This window comes from Anser brachyrhynchus, assembly GCF_964034855.1.
Source record: "Anser brachyrhynchus genome assembly, chromosome: 29".
Taxonomy (NCBI): Eukaryota; Metazoa; Chordata; class Aves; order Anseriformes; family Anatidae; genus Anser; species Anser brachyrhynchus.
The window spans coordinates 2,236,915-2,253,954 of record NC_137722.1 but is presented as its reverse complement, the minus strand read 5'-3'; the positions used below and the strand labels follow the sequence as shown (position 1 = coordinate 2,253,954).

Genomic DNA, 17,040 nt, shown 5'->3' with positions numbered 1-17,040 from the left:
ATCCCCAGGCCCCCAGTCATCACCAGACACGGTCCCAGTGCCCCCAGTTGTCCCCTGTGTCCCTCTCCCCTACCCCAGTGCTCCCCCAGTACCCCTCCCTGTGCCCCTCGTGCCATGGGGTGTGAGGAAAGTGGCAGCCCCCAGGGTCCTGGCCTGGCTGGAGGTGGCGGAGCCTCGGCAGCCCCCCCGCTGCCAGCCCTAGGCACGTCCCGCTCGTCGCTTCCTAAAATCCTGGCCTTTAATTCTCCTTCTTGGCCAAACCAAACAGGCCCCCCCTGCCCGTGGCAAAGGCCAGGCCGTGCCGTGGGGCACGTAGGCCCCGGGGCGGGGAACGGGCGCGTGCATGCGCTGCGTCTGGTTGTGTTCAACCCCCCCCCCCATTCCTCCTCTTTTTCCTCCCCAGATCTGGCTTCCTGTGGCCTCCCCATGGGCCAGGACCCTCGCGGGGGAGCTCCGGGGGCACCCCTGGAGCGTGGGAGAGCGGAAGCGCGGCGCCGAGGGGTCAGGGCTGGGAACCGCGGCCTCCAGCGGGACGCGAGCCCCCGGCCCTCGCGGGGCGGGGGGTGTTGGACCGCTCCTGTGTTGACGGGCCTGGGAAGCCACGAGCCGTCCTCCTCGCTCCCCTCAGTGATTTATTTATTGCCGGTCTACGTGTTTGGTGCAGAGGGGGCTGGCGGGAGAGGTGGTGCAAGCAGCGGCTGCTGCGGGGCAGGACAGGGGGGCCTGGAGTGAGGGGGCTTGGTGCAGGGGCCCAGCCTGGTGCTGGGGCTGTTGTGGAGCAGGCCGGCGGTGCTGGGGGGGGGCTGCAGAAGGTGCTGGGGGGGCTGGCACGAGGCAGCAGCTCAGAAGCTGGGCCGGTCCTTCTTGAGGCTCTTGTAGTCGGTGGAAACTGCCATGAACTGGAAAGGGGAGGGGTATGAGCAGGGGTGGGGGCATTCAAGGGCTTGTGCCCCCCTGCCTCCAGCCCAGGGTTGATGCTGTTCCCGCCTCTTCCCCAAGCACAGCGTGGTGCTGGTCCCTGAAAGGTGCCCGTGCCCCCCTCCCCAGAGAGCCAGGCCCCCCAGTTCACCCCAGTGCTCACTTTATACTGGTCCGTGGGGCCCAGCTTATTCCAGGGTTCGGGGTTATTTTTTCGGTCCCAGCTGCAAGAAGTGATGGGGCTGTCAGCACCTGTAAGGGGAGGGGTAGGGCCCTGCAGACACCCCCTCCCCATTTCACCCCCACGGGTGCCCCCAGCCCTATCTCCGGGCAGGGCTAACCCCGGACACCGTCGTCGCATCTGCTGTGCCGGCGGGTCGGGGGCTCCGACTGGCTTCCGACCAAGGAGGAACCGCTCTGTCCTGCCCCAGGGGGGTTGCAGAAGGCCAGCCGAGCCGTGGGATGGGACCCTGGAGAAAGCAGCTCCTGTCCTCTCCCTCCCTCCCCCCCTCCCCCTGCAATCCGCTGGTGTTGGCCAAGAGCAGAATTTTCCATCTCGGAAGATGCGTGTGCTGGGGCAGGGAGGGGGGAGCTGCGCTGCGATTGCAGACCCCTGGAGCTGTTTAGTGGCATTAATGTGCTGGGCGGGCTGCCGTTGTTTTATCCCCCCCCCCCCTTGACAAACACGCGCACACCCCTGCGCTTCCACCATCAAAGACAAGGTGCCTGGATCTGCTAATTGCTGAGCTAAGTACCCTGGGCAGCTGGCATCAAATTAAATCAATGAGCGTTTTACCCGGAGCAAACAAATATTAGATAGGCATTAGACAGCGTGGGGCTGCAGGGACCGTGGGCCACTCAGTTATAAGGGAAAGGAAAAAAAAAAAAACCTGCCTCGCACGCCGCAGCGTGCCTGCCTTTCCCTGTGCCAATCCATCCAGCCCCTGTTCCTCATCAATCTATCCTTACACCTCGTCTTCCTCCCCTTCGCCATTCGTCCGCGCACGCTTTTTTATCTGCCTGGCCGCCCCTCCAACCTCGCGCCCCAGCCCTTCGGCAGCTGGCTGTCCCGCTGTTTTCGCAGCCCTCTCTCTCTCTGGCCCTCTGTCGATCCATCCAGCCCCACGCCGGCTGTCTGTCTGTCCGTCCGTCCGTCGGTCGCACGCTGCCGTTATCTGCCTCGTCACTCCCGCGCCCACCCTGCTCTCTGCCCTTCCTCGGGACGTGCCCGTCTCCCGCTCCCCTCCTTGGGGGCCTTGAGGCAACCCCAAGCAGGGGCAGGGCAGGCGGCGCCTCGGCTTCCCTCGTCCCCCGGTGCTGCTGGTCCGTGCCCACCCCTCGGAGCCCCCCACAGAGGAGTCTGAGCAGGGGGGGAGCACCTTGCGGCCCCCCCCCCAGCGCTGTGCCGGGTGCATGGTGCGTGTGGGCTGGGTGCCGGCACCCCCGTACCTGACGTCCGGGCTGTACAGGGCCAGCCTGAGCAAGTACAGCACAGCGCTGCCCAGTCCAACACTGATGAAGCCAATGAGGGGAACGAGCTGCAGAGGGAGAGAGAGAAAAATGAAAAATACCCCAATAAAATGAATATTTATCAGGCCGACTGGAGAGTGAAAGGGAGAGCTGACACACTGGGAGATTTACAGGGGAAATATGGCAGAGCAATCCTGTAGCTGGGCTGCAGTACACAGTGTAGCTGTCAGCTTGAGTGACTGAATTAAAAGAGGGAGAGAAAAATCGGCTCATGTTGGAGAGGAATTGGGTTTAGAATGAGAAATCACTTCCCCACTGCCGGCCCGGCCCCGTGCTCACCGGCATAGCTGAGGGTACCCGCACCTTGCTGGCGGTGCCCCCCAGGACGTGGGGTCCCTTCGGTCTGCAGGCAGGGCACGGACCCCCACCCCAGCAAGCTACCCCCCCCCCCGCAGGTCCAGCACCCGGTGTCCTCCCGTCCCCTGTCCCTGCCAAGCACAGGACAGCCGGGGCTGCATCCCCTGCTGCCGCTGAGGTGCCGCATTCACCGCGCTGTGCTGCTGGGTGCAAGGCAGGGCTCGGAGAAGCGGTAACAGCACGGGGAGGGGGGCACTCAGCCACCCCCTCGGTGCTGCCCTGGCCACCATGGCGGGGGTCGCTGCGAGCAGCCCCCCCCCCAAGGCAGGGCTTCCATCTCGCCACTGCAGGGTGAGCGGCTCCATCTCCTCGTCTCCGCTCCCCCCTCCTCGCGCTGCCAATCCCCGGTGCCCAGGGGGACGCGGCCTCAATCGGAGCTGAGGCGCAGCAGCTCTGACCTCCCCCAAATTGCTGTGGCCCCCGCGCCAGGGAAGACGGTCGGAGCGTAATGAACCTCCCGCCAACCTGTGCCCCTGGGAAGGCAAACACGGCCGGCGCCTCGCCGTGCCCATTAGTGGCAGCGCGGGAGCGGGGGCCGGCGGTGCACAGCGAGCGCCTCGCGCTCGGCGCGGTTTGCATTGCCAGCACCTGAGCTCTTGGGTTATATCTGCAGTGCCGTTTGGCAGCTCGAGCTCTCAGTGAGTGTCTCCGAACCCCCACCCGCCCACCCACTGTGCGTGACTCAGTTTCCCCACCTGGATGAGGCTGGGGGGTTGGCGGGGGGGGGGGGGGGATTCCAAAACACAAAAAGCAGGATCCAGCTGAACCTCCCTGGGCTGTTCTCCACCAAGCACCCCCACAGGGAAGGTGTCTCGTGGGGAAGGCACCTTGACATAAAATGTCTCCCGCTCCCCACAGGCTCCCTGCCTGCCCCTCGGTCCTAGCTGGCCACCCCGCACCCTTCCCAGTGCCCCTGCACGGCCCCCATCCTGCTCTGCAGCGCCAAAGCCCAAGCCAAGCAGCACGCCGCGCTCTCGCCCGGCAGATGCCGGTGCCGATTCGGGAGGTTAGAGGCATCAGCAGATAATGATCTTTTGCGCTGTGTGCGGCCAGGTGCCAAGAGGATCTGGCAGTAGCCACTACCCAGCCGCGCCGGCTAATCAAGAAGAACTCCACAGCGCCGAGAATTGCAGTGTCTGTTGGAGGAGATTCGGGGCGACGGATCCGTCTCACCATCTGCTGCTGACACCTTCTGGGTAATTAATGCCTGGGAAGAATTAAAGGTAGGGGGAGCAGGGGGACCAGGCTTGTGGCAGGCAAGGGGGCTACAGAGTTCTGGGAACAGCCTCCTCCGTGCACATGGAAACAAATAAGACGTTGCGAGTTTGACCTTAAGCATACAGAGAGTTAAAATGCTGCTTGTGGGCATGCATTTGTGGGGCTCGGCTGCCCAGGAGCGTTTGCCCCTTAACCCTAACGGTGGGAGCCGCAGATGGCCATGTCCAGAGTGAGGCACGTGTGCCCCAGGACCTCGTGCACCCCCCAGCCCTGCCACAGCCACCACCCGCACCTCGCCGTGAGCCTGTGGAGAGCCAGAGCCAGCACTGACAGAGCGGGGACCTGGCCCTCGTCCCACCGCGCTGGCTGCAAAAGCAACGGGAAGGAGAAAGCAAATGTGTGCAGGCGCCAGGTGGGGCGAGGGCGCTGGGCTGAGCGGCTCGTGCCAGGGGTTCTTCGCACCAGCCCCAGCACCTGTGGCAGGTCCGCATGCAAAGGCGAGCAGCCGGAGTGGTGCCCGGTGGTGTGGGCAGCGTGCCCGTGGCGCTTCTCCTGCCAGGGCTCCCGTACCTCACCGGTACCGGGCTCCTTGGGCACGGCAAGGCCGCCGCTCGCTGCCAGGCGGGTGGGCAGTGGGGGGGGGGGGGGGGCTCTGCTGCAAGGTGAGAGCCCCGATGTACCTGCCCGGGGGGTCACTTGTGAAGAACGACGTCTCAGAAACTGCCACAGCAACTCGTGCTGGCGCCAGCCCCGCGGGACGGCTGCAGGTGCTTCAGGCACGGGCATCCAGGCCCACCGCCCCCCCCGCATGCTGCTCGGGGACCCTGCTGCGCCCCCTCCAGCCATGCACAAATCTCTGCCTGACAGCTGCAGACTCCGCAGTGGGGCATGAGCAGAAAAGCCCCAAATCCCTGTCCTGCAGCTGTGCTGAGAAGCCGGCACGAGAGCCCTGGCCCTTGCTGCACACCCGCGCTTTCACGGCAGTTGCAGAATCACCCGGGCATCCTCCATCACGGGAGAGGCCCCGGCCTCCCGCGCCTCCTGCCTGGCCGCCAGCCTCCCGCCACCGGGGCCGGCCTGGTGCTCGGCCACGGCTCATCATCCTTTCCAGCCTGGCAGCTCTGCCTCCCCACAAACCCGACTGCCAAGCGCTTACGTGACTTTCAGCCCGGCGCCGGCAGCTCGTCAGCCCTGCGCGGGTCACCAGCCCCTGCCAGGATGCAGGGTGGATACCGGGGACCCTGTGGCAGGGGCGAGAGCCCTGCCGTGGGGGGACCTTCCTGGCAGGGTAGGGCCACACAACTGTGGTCCTCTTGGAGGGGCTGTAAGGTTTCGGCGGCAGGGAATGGGGAAGGCTGGAAGGACAGGAGCCGGCACATCAGACCTGGGCTGTGGGGGCTGGCCAGCGGCACGCTCAGCTTCCATTCCCACCCCCTTCCAAAGACACCCCCGGAGCAGGGAGCAGCGCCCTCCGTCCACCCACGCAGCCGCCAGTGAGCGTGGCTGGATACAAACGCCTCCACGCGCACAAAGCCCACAAAGCCCAGCCCTGCTGCACCCCAGCGGCGCAGGACGCGGGTGGCTCACCCATGGGGCACAGGCAGGACCCCCAGCACCTGCGGGATGCTGCAGGAGCCGGGCGGGCCAAGTGCAAGGGGGGCAGCGGGCGAGCGGGGAACAGCCCTGGGATGGCACGGGGAGGGCAGAGGAGGCTGAGAAGAGGCTTGGGGTGGAAGCGGAGCTGGAGAAGGGAGCAGTGGGTGGAGGAGGAATAAGGGATAAGGGGAGAAGGGTGAGGGTAGGTGCAGGGCACGCGTCCCAGGGGAGGGAAGGGAGAGATGGAGGGGTAAGGGCCAAGGGGTCTGGGAGGGGGCGAGGGGCAGAAGGATGCAGGGAATCCGGCTGGAGGGGCGGTGGGGGACTCACTCCGGGGTGCCGCTTGACGTGCCGGGAGAACATGGCTCCGAGCAGGGGGCCCTTCATGGCAAGGGAGCGGGGCCGGAGGTCTGGCTGTGGTGTGAGGCTCCGAGTGCTGGCCGAGGCTGGAGGAGGGCAGGACACACGGGGAGGCGTCTGCAGCAGGGCTGGGAGGGACGGGGCGGGACGGGGATCCCAGCCCAGGGGCAGCAAGCTGGAAGCGGGCAGCTGAGCATCCACTGTGGAGCCCCAGCCACGCTCTGCCCCTTCCAGCAACTCCTGTACTGGGTTACTGACCAGCTTTGGGTCTGGGTTCTCCGCAACACCCCCTAGGTGCCCTCCCCCAGCACTTGTGCCTCAGTTTCCCTGTCTGGATGAGGGGCCAGCCCCTCTCCTCCGCATACAAAGCCCTCCCAGGTTGCTCGGCACCTTTGTGCTAGGGCGAAAGATGAGTTGTGTGATTTGTTATGACAACTTCTCCGATGTTTGCTGCCTCCCCTCAGCACCCCCCGCCACCCTCCCCTTTATGATAAATGACATAACACCCAATTTACATTTAGCAATGCAAATCTCCCTGGCAGTAACAGATGCTGCTGTGCATATGGAAACCAGTTATTTGTACCCACTGGCTCTTAACAAAAGACTGGGGAGATCGGCGGAGCAGGCAGCCCAGCGCAGCAGGCAGGGACGTCGCATCCATCCCCATGGCTGCTGCCCGCATCCTGCCCTGCAGCGGCCGAGCCCCGCGGCTCCTCGGGGCACAGAGCACGTGGCAGTGTCCCTTCTGCATGTGATGGGCACGGGCTGATCCCCGACATGCACCCCCTTCTGATGGGGGCCAGCACCCCCACATCCCCCCAGCCCAGCCGGTGCACGCACAGAGCTCTGCTGCCACCCCTCCGCACAGCCCAGCTCCGCCGCGTCCACTCCATCCTCGCCTCCTTTCTCTCAGCAAAGTCTAAAAGGACAAAGGGGAGAAACTTCTCTGGAGCATGTGGAAATAAATAAACAAGCCCTGAATCACAGCCAGCAGCGCCGTGTTGAGGCCTTTGTTGATATAATTAGAGTTTTGAAATGGGATTGATTAAGTGCCACTCCCCAAGACAGAGTGCATCCTGCCCTCGGCAGAGGAGCGCGCGCGTCCTTCGCTGCCTTCCTCTGCCAGCGACTGCTGCGGCGCAGGGGGGGCGGCAGGGGGTGCGGGCGTGTGCGCGGGCAGGGTCGGGGCAGAGCTGTGCGGGAGGGCTTGTGGTGGGGCACGTGCACACACGTTGCAAGGGTGGCACCGCCGGGATCCCCTTGGCGGGGGGAGGCACTCGGCGGGGTGTCAAGCGGGCACGTAGCAGCGTTGGGACGCTGGTGGGTCCTGACCCCATCGGAGCCAGGCCTGCTCTGGAGCACCCCGCGAGCTCTGCGCTCCCTGCAGACAAGCCCAGGACTTCCCCTGGAGAAGCAGTGGGATTCCCTGCCTGCAAAGCCCAGCTGCCTCCATGCTCATTAATGATTATAATTAAGAGACCATTTAATTCCGTGCCGCACTTCTCTCTTCCATGGTGATTAGAGCTCGTGCCCTGCTGCTCGGGCACTCTCCTGGGTGCTGCAAACCCACCCCTGTGACAGCGGCCGTCTCAAGGGGCTCGGCCCTGCCGAGAGCTGGAAGGATGCCAGCACGCCCCCCCCCAGGAGGGAGACACCATAAATCCAAGCAGATAGAAACCTTCCGAGCTCTTCATGGCTGCCGCTGCCTGGCACCACGCGGAGCGGAAGGGTCCGAGCTTGGAGGGGTGGACCAAGCCCTCAGATACTTCCTCAAGAGACGAGAATTACAGAATTACAGCCCCCGCCCTCAGCGAGCGGGCACACGCAGGGACACACACACCTGCAGATGCAGAGCTGCACGGACGTGCGCTCACAGCGCCCTGTGCACAGACACCCCCCGTGCTGCTGCACCCCCCTGTCTGCGTGCACGCGTTTGTGCACAGACACACGCACACCCCTGCCCCGATCCCAACAGGTGTGCGTGACCACGGGGACCCTAACACACCTGTATGGGCAGGACGTAGGCTTGCACACGCACCAACACACAATCCCACGTGTGCCAGCGCGGTCCCAGACCCTATACAAGGGCTCTCCGGTACAGCCCGGTCAGGGAAAGCAGCTGAGACAAACAGGGTGGGGGGAACGGGGGGAGCCGCCAGGCCTTGGTGATGCTGCTCGCAGCTGCTGCGGCGGGTATTTTACAGCCACTCCAAAAATATTATTCAAGATGAAGGAGAATCACGGCTGCTGCAAGCGAGCGCAGGGCCGTCGCGGGGAATTTATCATCCCGAATTGGGTGCCCCCCCTGCAACGCCGCGGTGATGAAGTGCTTCATTAATGGGAGATGCTGCAGCTCGGGGCTGAACGTGCCTGCACCTGAGCGTGCTGTTTCCTCCAGCTCCCAGCCTTGGCACTCAGCCCCCCACCGGCCCCGCGTGCCTCCCCCAGCACCCAGCCAGCTCCACACCCCCTCCCCACCCCACAGCCTCCTCACCGCCCCCCTGGCCCCACGCCTGGCCCCCATTTTTTGCTCCCCAGGCAGACCCCCACGCCCTGCAAAGAGCAGACCCCAGACCTCCTGTGGGGGTGACGCAGGGTTGCACCCTCCCCAGGAATGGGGTCATACCCCTCTGATAATTAGGCCCTTCCCCTTTTTAGGGGGCTGGATGGAGCCACACGGCGCTGCTCGTGCCAAAGCTGTAAATCTCCCTGGCTTTTGGCCGGGGCGCAATGGAAACCATCATAAAAAATTCATATCATCTAAAGCAAACAAACAATAAACAAACAGCCAATAATTAAATGGTGAATTAACGGGATATATTTCATAGCCCCACAGAGGCGCGCTGCAGGACAAGCCTCAGCACGGGCAGAAGGGGCTGGGTGCTGGGGGTCCCAGACCCTTGCAGGGAGAGGAGGCGGCCGGTGGGGCAGGGACGGGAACAGGTTGAGGGGACTGGCAAGGAGGGGTGTGGGGGGGGACAGGGGCTGAAGGAGCAGCTCCACAAAGGGCATCGCCGCCAGCGCTGTTGCGACACGTCATGGTGGACTGCATAGCCAGGTAACGGTGGGGCAACCTCGCCCCTTCCTCCCTGCCGCGCCGGGATTGTCCCACATCTCCTCCTGTTGAGTGCGATGTCATGCCCGTGCCGTGATGCCACTGATCTCTAGGACATCATGACCCCCCCCCCCCCTTCTTGCTCCCCCACGTGCTTGCCCTGGCTGCAGCGTGCCTCCGAGCACGCCTGTCTGCCAGCACCCAGGGCTGGCCCCGGTGCCATCCATCACCCAACACAGGCACACATCATTTATAGCTGGCACCTTCATTTACAGGGCTATTATCATCCTAATTCCCTCCATTAATCACGGGGCACTGCATGATGAGTACCAGGAAAGCCGATCCCTGACCCACAACTGCTGCAGGACTGGGGGGGCACCACCCTAATAACTTGGGACCCCAAACCCCCCAAGATATTGCGAGCGCCAGCTGAGACAAGCCCCCTCCTTGTCCCCAGAGACCCAGCCATGGGCCTGCAGGGTGCAGCCGGGGTGCTGAGGGGGCGTCCAGCGCTGCCGGCAGGGGCTCCAGGATGGCAGTGGGCAGGTTGCCGCTTCCCTGGCTGCCGGAGGCGTTTCCTGGAACCGACCCTGCGATTAACCACCGCCTTGGCCTTGTCCTGCGATATCGATTTTTATTTTCTTTCTTTTTGTTTATTTTTTTTTTCTTTCCGTAATTCTCTGAAGAAAAGCCCGGGCCCAGAGCTGTGATTTCCAAAGCCTGTTTTATAAATAACCGGGGTCGCCAGCTGCCGATTGCCGTAACGCCGCCTCGATGCAATTTAATGACCATCATAGCCTCTTCCTTCGCCGTCACAAAGACACCGGTGGGGGCCGGAGCCGCGCAGCGTGCCCGGCCCACGCACGGGGACACGCGTGTGCCCAACCCGACCCCCGCGGCGTCCCCGCCGAGCTGCTGCCGACCCACGCGGGACCGCGGCACGGGCACGACCCCGACCCCTGCCCCCCCCGGCGCGCGCCCCGGGGCCGCGTGCCCTTGCACGAGCAGCCCACGCGTGTCCGCGGCCCCGCTGCCCGCCGGGGGGCGTCCCGGGCCCGTCGGGGGTCCTGCGGCGCCCTCTCGTGGCGCACGGCTCCAAGGACCCGACCCCCCCCCGGCCCCCCCGAGTGATGCCAGCGACGCCCCAGTCAATTCCCATCCCCGCCAGGACACGGCGCGAAGGCGACAAACCGCGGCTGCTGCTCCGCGGCCCCAGCGCCTCATTTTTCTTGCTGAACTCCGTAATAAGAAATCGATGGCAGACGCTGCGCTCCTGACGCGTCTCTGCCGGGACGGGCGGCATCGGGTCCTTGACACCCCCACCCCCACCCCCACCACCACGTCTCCCCCCAGCTCTCCGATCCCCCCGCTGAATGCCCCGTTCTTGCCGGGAGCCCCCCCCCTTGCCCTGGCTGCCCCAAGGTTTCCTCGCACCCACGCGCCCTGGGTGCATTCGGTGCTGCGTGCGGTGCACGGGGCCGAGCCGGCTCCTGCCCGCGGAGCAGAGCCCCGGGCAGTGCTTCGGGCAGGTGCACCCCGTCCTTCTGCGGCCTTTAGGGCGCCTCTGGGTCCCTGAAATATCTCGGGGGGGGGGGGGGGCAAACTCCCACCTTCAGGGTCTGCCTGGCACACAGACACCCACCTGGATCCTCACCCAGCCCCACATCGCCAGCCGGGCAGGTGGGGAGCACCCAGGCGCCCTGTGGGTGTAAATCGGGGGTGGGTGGGGGGTGATGTTGCAGAACTAGGGGGGGACTCAGGGCTGGGGGGGTGCAGAGCTGCTGTCACATGGCAGCTCCAGCAGCTGCAGAAGGGCCTGGGCTGGGGAGAGCCGCTCCAATTAGCTGTAATCGCGCTTCCCCGCGGTGCCTGACACCGAAAAACCTACATAATTACCAGCAGCGACAGGGAAGGCAGGACCAGGCGCTCGTGCTTAATTGAGTGTTTACAGCCCTGTGGATGGGCGGGGGGGGGGTGGTGGTGGCAATAACAGCTCTACAGAAAAGCTGCACCCCCTCCCCAAACCAGCCAGAGATGTCTGGGGGGGGGGAGCAGCAACGAAAGGCCTCATCCCTCCATGGCGGGGTCTGCTCCGTTCCCGCTCCCCTCCCCAGGGTGCCCCCGTCCCTGTCCCCCCGTAGCCCCCGCCACTGCTGCGGAGCTCGTGGTTGACTTGCAAATGCAGCCGCAGGAGATGGAGGTCTCGCTCCTGTCAGCCAGGCTGAAATCCCGAGGGCCAGCGATGGGGTCACCGTGACCAGACGTGCCCCAGCAGACAGGGACGGGGCAGGGGACGCGGCTGCCACGGGTCTGGGACGATCCCAGACTGACGGCCCCGCTATGGGGGCTGGAAGGCGTGCGGCAGGCAGGGATGACCTGTGGAGCAGAGGCAGACACCAGCTCCCATCCTGCAGCTGCCTGGACGACGCCAGCCTGCCCACGCCGTGCCGCCCCCAGCCCCAGCAGACAAAGCTCCTGCCCACCTGTTTTTGCCTGGTTAATTTTTCATGAGCGTGCTGATAATTCTGCTCCTTGCGCTGCCACGGACCCCATACCAATGAGCTGCGGAGCTCCCCCAGGCCCAGCAACGCCAGAACTGGGGGCGGCCGGGACTGGAATTTGCTGACGGGGGCATGGCCTGGGCTCCCCCCGCTGTGCCCACTCCCTGCCGGGCCGGGGGCTCCAAAGGAACGCGCTCCTGCACGGCAAGCACAGGGGCCACACGCACGCGGATGTGTAAGGAGCCATGCACAGAAGTAGGTGTGCGAGGACTCGCACGGGACCATGCATGGCAATGTGCGCACAGGAGCGTGCTGATATGAGTGCATGCGTGCGTACATCACACACCCGTGTCCGTGTCGTGTCGCGCCCCGTTTCCCCCCACCCCCGGGTCTTGCAGCATCTCCCACCCTGGAGATGCAGGAACCGGCCCCTTTGTGCCCTTCGCCCTCCTGCCGTTGCCAGAAACCAGGCGTGGGATGGGGCGGTGGGGCCAGACAAGCGCTGCTCTCCCTGTCCTGCAGCTAGGAACAGCCATGGGATCGGGGCGGGGGGGGGGGGGGGGGGATGCACCACCCCCCCCCCGCACCCAGGAAGGGCGCGGGGCTGACCCCAGGCGTCTGAGCCCTGTGCTGGGGTCTTGTGGGGCCAGGACAGGGGCCTGGGGCAGAGCCCCAGAGAGGGCACGGGGGGGGGCAGACGGCTTCCCACCGTACCAAGTCCTGCCCTGTTCGTCCGTCTGCCACTTTCTGATGTGCCCAACTAGAATCACTAATTCCGATGAACCCAGGCTAGATTAATTTTAATTTCCCCATGCAAATCAGTGCTAATTAGGATGGATTTAGTTCACATCACAGGGGCTGTGGGGACGGAAGCTGCACACGGTCGTCACTCCCCAGCTGGGCTTTGGGGTGTTTCAGCCTCGTCTGAGGACTGGGGAGGACGGACCCCGCGGTCTGGAGGTCAGGGCTGGGGGCAGCCGGGGGGGGCAGGGGCTGCTCTGAAATGCCAGGTCCCGCTGACGGTGCTCAGCACCCCAGCACCAGCCAGAATCCCTCTGCCAGCCCTCGTCAGGGACATCCCCCAGCTGGAGGCAAATCTGTGCCCCACTGCAGCTCATCCCTGCCCTTGGTTAACGCCCAGGTGGGTTTTACTGCACCACCGAGGCCATGAGCAGAGCCGATGGCGCAAACGTGAGTTTGGGGCCACTGGACTGGGCCCACCAGGGGCTGTGAACAAGGAGCCACGCGCTTGCATGGCTCCGAGTGAGGCGGCAACGTGGGGTGGCCGGGGGTCCCCGGGGACCCCTCCTCACCAGCATCCTTTTCCGTGCAGACCCAGGGCTCCTTGGCGGGCTGCGGGCCCTGCAGCAGGCATGTGCTGCTCCCAGCAGGACCAGATCATCCCTGGATGCCTGGAGTCTGCTCTGCTGTGGGCAGTGGGGCAGGGGGCAGCGCATTGTCCCCTCCAGCTCGTTCAGATTCTTCCTGTGCCTTCTGCCTTGCCAAATATTTAACTAATTAACGCTGCCTGCAGGCTCCTGTTTATGCAGCTTGTTGTTGAGCCGAGGAGCACTCCCGGATGCCTCAGCGCGAAGAGGGTGCAAACTGCAGCCAGGACCAGGGGCGCGAGGCTCAGCCTCCAGCCCTCTCACCTGGGCTCTCCCCACCTCGGAGAGCCCCCACATTGCATGGGGCAGCCCGCGCCGGCACCCTGCGCACCCAGAGCAGGGGCAGGGGGGGGGGAGGCACCTCCCGGCTGCGTCCCGCAGCCCCGGCTTTACTCCATCTGGCCCTCAGCGGGGCGTTCTCAGCCCTAGGACCCTCTTTGCCAGCCCCCAGGCGAGGAAAAGCAGCGCAAGCAGCCCCTCCATGGTTCCCTGTCTCCAGGGGGTGCAGCCTCAGCCCCTGGGCTGGGGGGAAAACAGCATCGGGATGCCCCAGTCCCATCAGCTCCAGCACGGTGGACACAGGTGCCAGAGTAGGAACCTGTGCTCCCAGTGGTGACTGGGGGCTGAGCTGGGGGCACAGCATGGGGCAGAGGTGGAGGCTGAGGGGGGCAGCAGGATGAGCCCCGCCAGGGGCACCGTGCAAACACCCAAGCCGTCCAGGCAGGCTGAGGCCAGAGCGGCTGCGACAAACAGCCAGAGGCAGCGCCTGCCTCCTGCCCTCATTAAATCCCCCCTAACGAGCTCAGCACCAAGCCCTGGGGCCTGGCTGGACTCAGAGCCGGTCATTACTGCTGACAAGGAGCTGTCAGAGTGGGAGCTGCGGCCCGCAACCTCCCCCCTGCACAGGAACGTAGCCAGGGGACACCCCAGGGCAGGGAGCACCCCAGGGCCGGAGACGCCCCCTCCTTTGGAGACCAGCAGGGTCCCCACAGCCCTCAATGACACACGTCCTGCGTGGGTCGGGGCACTCAGGTAGCAGAGAGCCTTGGCGGGGGGGGGCCCAGGTCTGTCCCAGCAGCACAGCTGGGCTGGGGGGACACCGGGAAAGGAGGGACGGGAGAAAACCCCGAGGAGATGTGTTGGGCTGGGTGGGAGACGGCGGGGTCCGGGCTCCGACCCCAAGCAGAAGGGGGCTTTGGGCAGGAGAGCAAGGCTGTGGGGCAGGGCTGCTGCTCAGCACTGCGTTTTCCTCTCCATCCTCCTCTCCCTGGGCTTGCCGGGAGCGGGGGAGATGCAGGAGGCTGCCGAGCGCAGCGCACCCTGCTCGAATCCCACAGCGGAGCTGCTCCTTCCTGGGAGCACCCTGGCACAGATAAGGAGCCCGGGGTGATCCCTGGGGCACGTTTAATCTGGGACAGGACAGTTACTGGATAAATACCATGAATATGTAAATTGCATTTATGCTGATTTATGTCAGCGTGCGTGTGTGTGTGGGGGGGGGGGGGCAGGTGGGGAGGGGAGAGGAGGCAGTTTGGTTTAGTTAATGCATTTTTTTTCTGCATCGCGATTGAGAACAACGTCTGACCGTCGCATCAGCCCAGCTGGAGGAGAAGGTTCAGGCAGAGCCACACAGGCGGGGGGCACCGGGGGCCAGGCCCCCTGCATGGGGACAAGCGGTGGGCAGGCCGTGGGGTGCCCACGCTGCCCCAGGACCCCCGCTTCCAGCCGTGCTGCCTGGGGCTCGCTGCCTGCGGGATGGCGCACGGGGGCCCCCATCCCCTCCCTGCCGGTGCTGCTCTCCTGGGGTGATGTATGGATCCAGCACGAGAGCAGCGGTACTTCAATTAATTTCTGAGCCTCGCAAGGACTCCTGACCTTTTGTGAGCCGTACAGAGAAATTGAGGTGATTAATCTGCCAGGTCAGGGTGGCTCCTCCGCTCTGACATTCCCCACGTGGCACGTGGGGTGGGGTGGGGAGCAGACCCCTTCATATAACCTAGCTGCAGAGGGTTTAGCGAGGGGACACTGGCTGTCCCCCCACCAGCAGGGTCACTGCCCCGTGTGTCACAGCTGGGTCCCGACCAGGCTGCGAGCTAATGGGGAGCACGAGCGCACCCTGACCTTGTGCCTTGCAGCCGCAGCGCGTCGCGAGAACCCCGGCCGGTGTGCGCGGCCAGTGGGTGAGCGTGGCCCGCGGGGCACCTGGCAGCACCCATCCCTCCCGGGCAGGATGGCCGTGGCACCCAGCCCCTTGCCCCGCTGGGTGCCGACAGCCCCTCAGCCCTCCCCTCCTCTGCCTGCTCCCTGCCTCGCTCCTGCCGGGGACCGGCACCCCCCGGCCCGGAGCGGCTGCGGGGAGCACCTGGGCAGCCGGGATGCACATGTGGTGCTGGGGGGGGGGGGATCACCTTTTAATTTCATATTAACTGCTGATCAATCCAATTAGATCCTGCACGTAATGAAGGCCATCTGCTCGGGAGGTGGGGCCCCAGCTCTGCCTCCCCACCCCAAAGCGTGCGCAGCCTCCCGGGAAGTCCATGGCTGCTGGCAGGGAAGGGGCCTGGGGGTAGGGTGGGGGGGGCGATGAAAAGGGTTTTACCCAATTTTCCAGATGACTCTAATTAAGTTGTTCTCTTCAGCTGTTAAATTAGCTGGAGCCCTACCCCTTCCCTCGGTGGTTCCCCCCTTCTCCTCCCTACTTCCCAGATGCGGCAAATCAGCTTCCAGCCCTCCTCAGCACCCCCCCCCGCGGGGCCCTGCAAATAAATAAATAGACAGTCCCAGTAAAATTAACCGTATGAGAAGCCGCAAATGAGGTGGAAAATTTTAATGGTTCCGCATTTAAAAGCTGCCTGGCAGAGACGAGATGAGCAGGGAGGAAACAGTCCTGGGGGCTGTGTGCTGCCCCCCAGGCACGCTGTGGTGTGCGGCAGCCCCTGACCCCCCCACCCCCCTCCCTTTTCATCATTCCCTGCTGCCCACGGACCTCCAGTATACCCAGTATGCCCAGTGTATCTCCCGGCTGGCTCCTGGGACACTCGAACTGGGGGACAGGGTGTCTGTGCCCGATACCAACCTGGCCCCAGCCTGCTGGGTAACAAGGAACAAATGCCCCTGGGGCTGGGGGCTGCCACCCCCCTCCTGGGGGTCCGACACCGAGCACTGGGGTGCAGGACCCGAGGGACGGCGGTGCCTTGCTTTGGGGCTGCTTCCAGCAGTGGTGGCGCAGCTGAAGGCAGGGGGGGCCCTGCTGTGTGACCCGGGACCCCCTGCAGACATAGGAGTGGGGGGCAGCGGTGGGGGTCTCGGGGAGCCCCCGGGGGGCAGCACCGGGGCTGCTTTGCCCTTGGACCCTCGCATGGTTGCTCCCCGCAGCACTGGGCTGGGGCTACCCCGCGAGCCACCACGAGGCGGCGCCACTGCAGTTGAGGTTTTTTTGCATACATTTACATAAATTTGCATTCACATGCATGGGGGAACGTCGTGCAGCAGCAGCGCCCCCCCCCCAGCCCCGAGGCAGGGCCGGGGCAGCTGCACGGGGCCCGCAGAGGCTGGTGCTGGGAGCCTTGCCAAGGGGCCCCAGTGGCCCTGTCCCCATCCCTGTCCCCATGGGTGCTGTGACCGCGGTTGGCCCTACCCCAGTCCTCGTAGTGGACCCCCTGAGTGCTGCCCCCTGAGGGGCCAAGGCCACAGGGGCCTGGACGGAGCCCCCCCGTCCGCCACCCTGGGCGGGCACCTGTTCCTGGCTCGGTGCTTGCCCCACGGTTCCAAGGACTTGACCCGTCCCTGGCACTGTCACCTGTCACCCACGGCCCCTATTCGGGCCCCGCTGGGCCCGACGCCAGCACTCGGCCCCGGCCCTGTGCAGGCCAGGGGAACACAGGGCCCCTGCCGAGACTGGGCCAGCTCGGTGCACGTGTGGAGCACCCTCGGGTGCCAGGGCTCCACCAGAAGAGCTGGGGGCGGAGGGGGCCTGGGTGGGGGGCCTGGGGGAGGCTGGGCTGTAGCTCCAGGCACACACATGGGGCAGGAATGTGCCGCACAGGGCGCCACGCGTGGGCCGCGCAGGAAAGCATTACCGCAGCCTCTTCCGCAGCAGCGCCGCGGTGAACCCCCC

The 17,040-nt window shown here is 65.1% G+C and overlaps 1 protein-coding gene across 1 annotated transcript; it reads right to left on the bottom strand.

Moving 5' to 3' along the window:
* Window positions 1-614: 614 nt before the first annotated feature.
* Window positions 615-6,101, bottom strand: NDUFA4L2 (NDUFA4 mitochondrial complex associated like 2). Its single transcript, XM_080570886.1, has 4 exons — window positions 5,950-6,101; window positions 2,368-2,456; window positions 1,082-1,142; window positions 615-899 (listed from the first exon to the last, which is right to left on the bottom strand). The coding sequence occupies exons 1-4, from the start codon at window positions 6,004-6,006 to the stop codon at window positions 843-845; spliced, it is 264 nt and encodes an 87-aa protein (XP_080427012.1). The 5' UTR covers window positions 6,007-6,101; the 3' UTR covers window positions 615-842.
* Window positions 6,102-17,040: the final 10,939 nt, after the last annotated feature.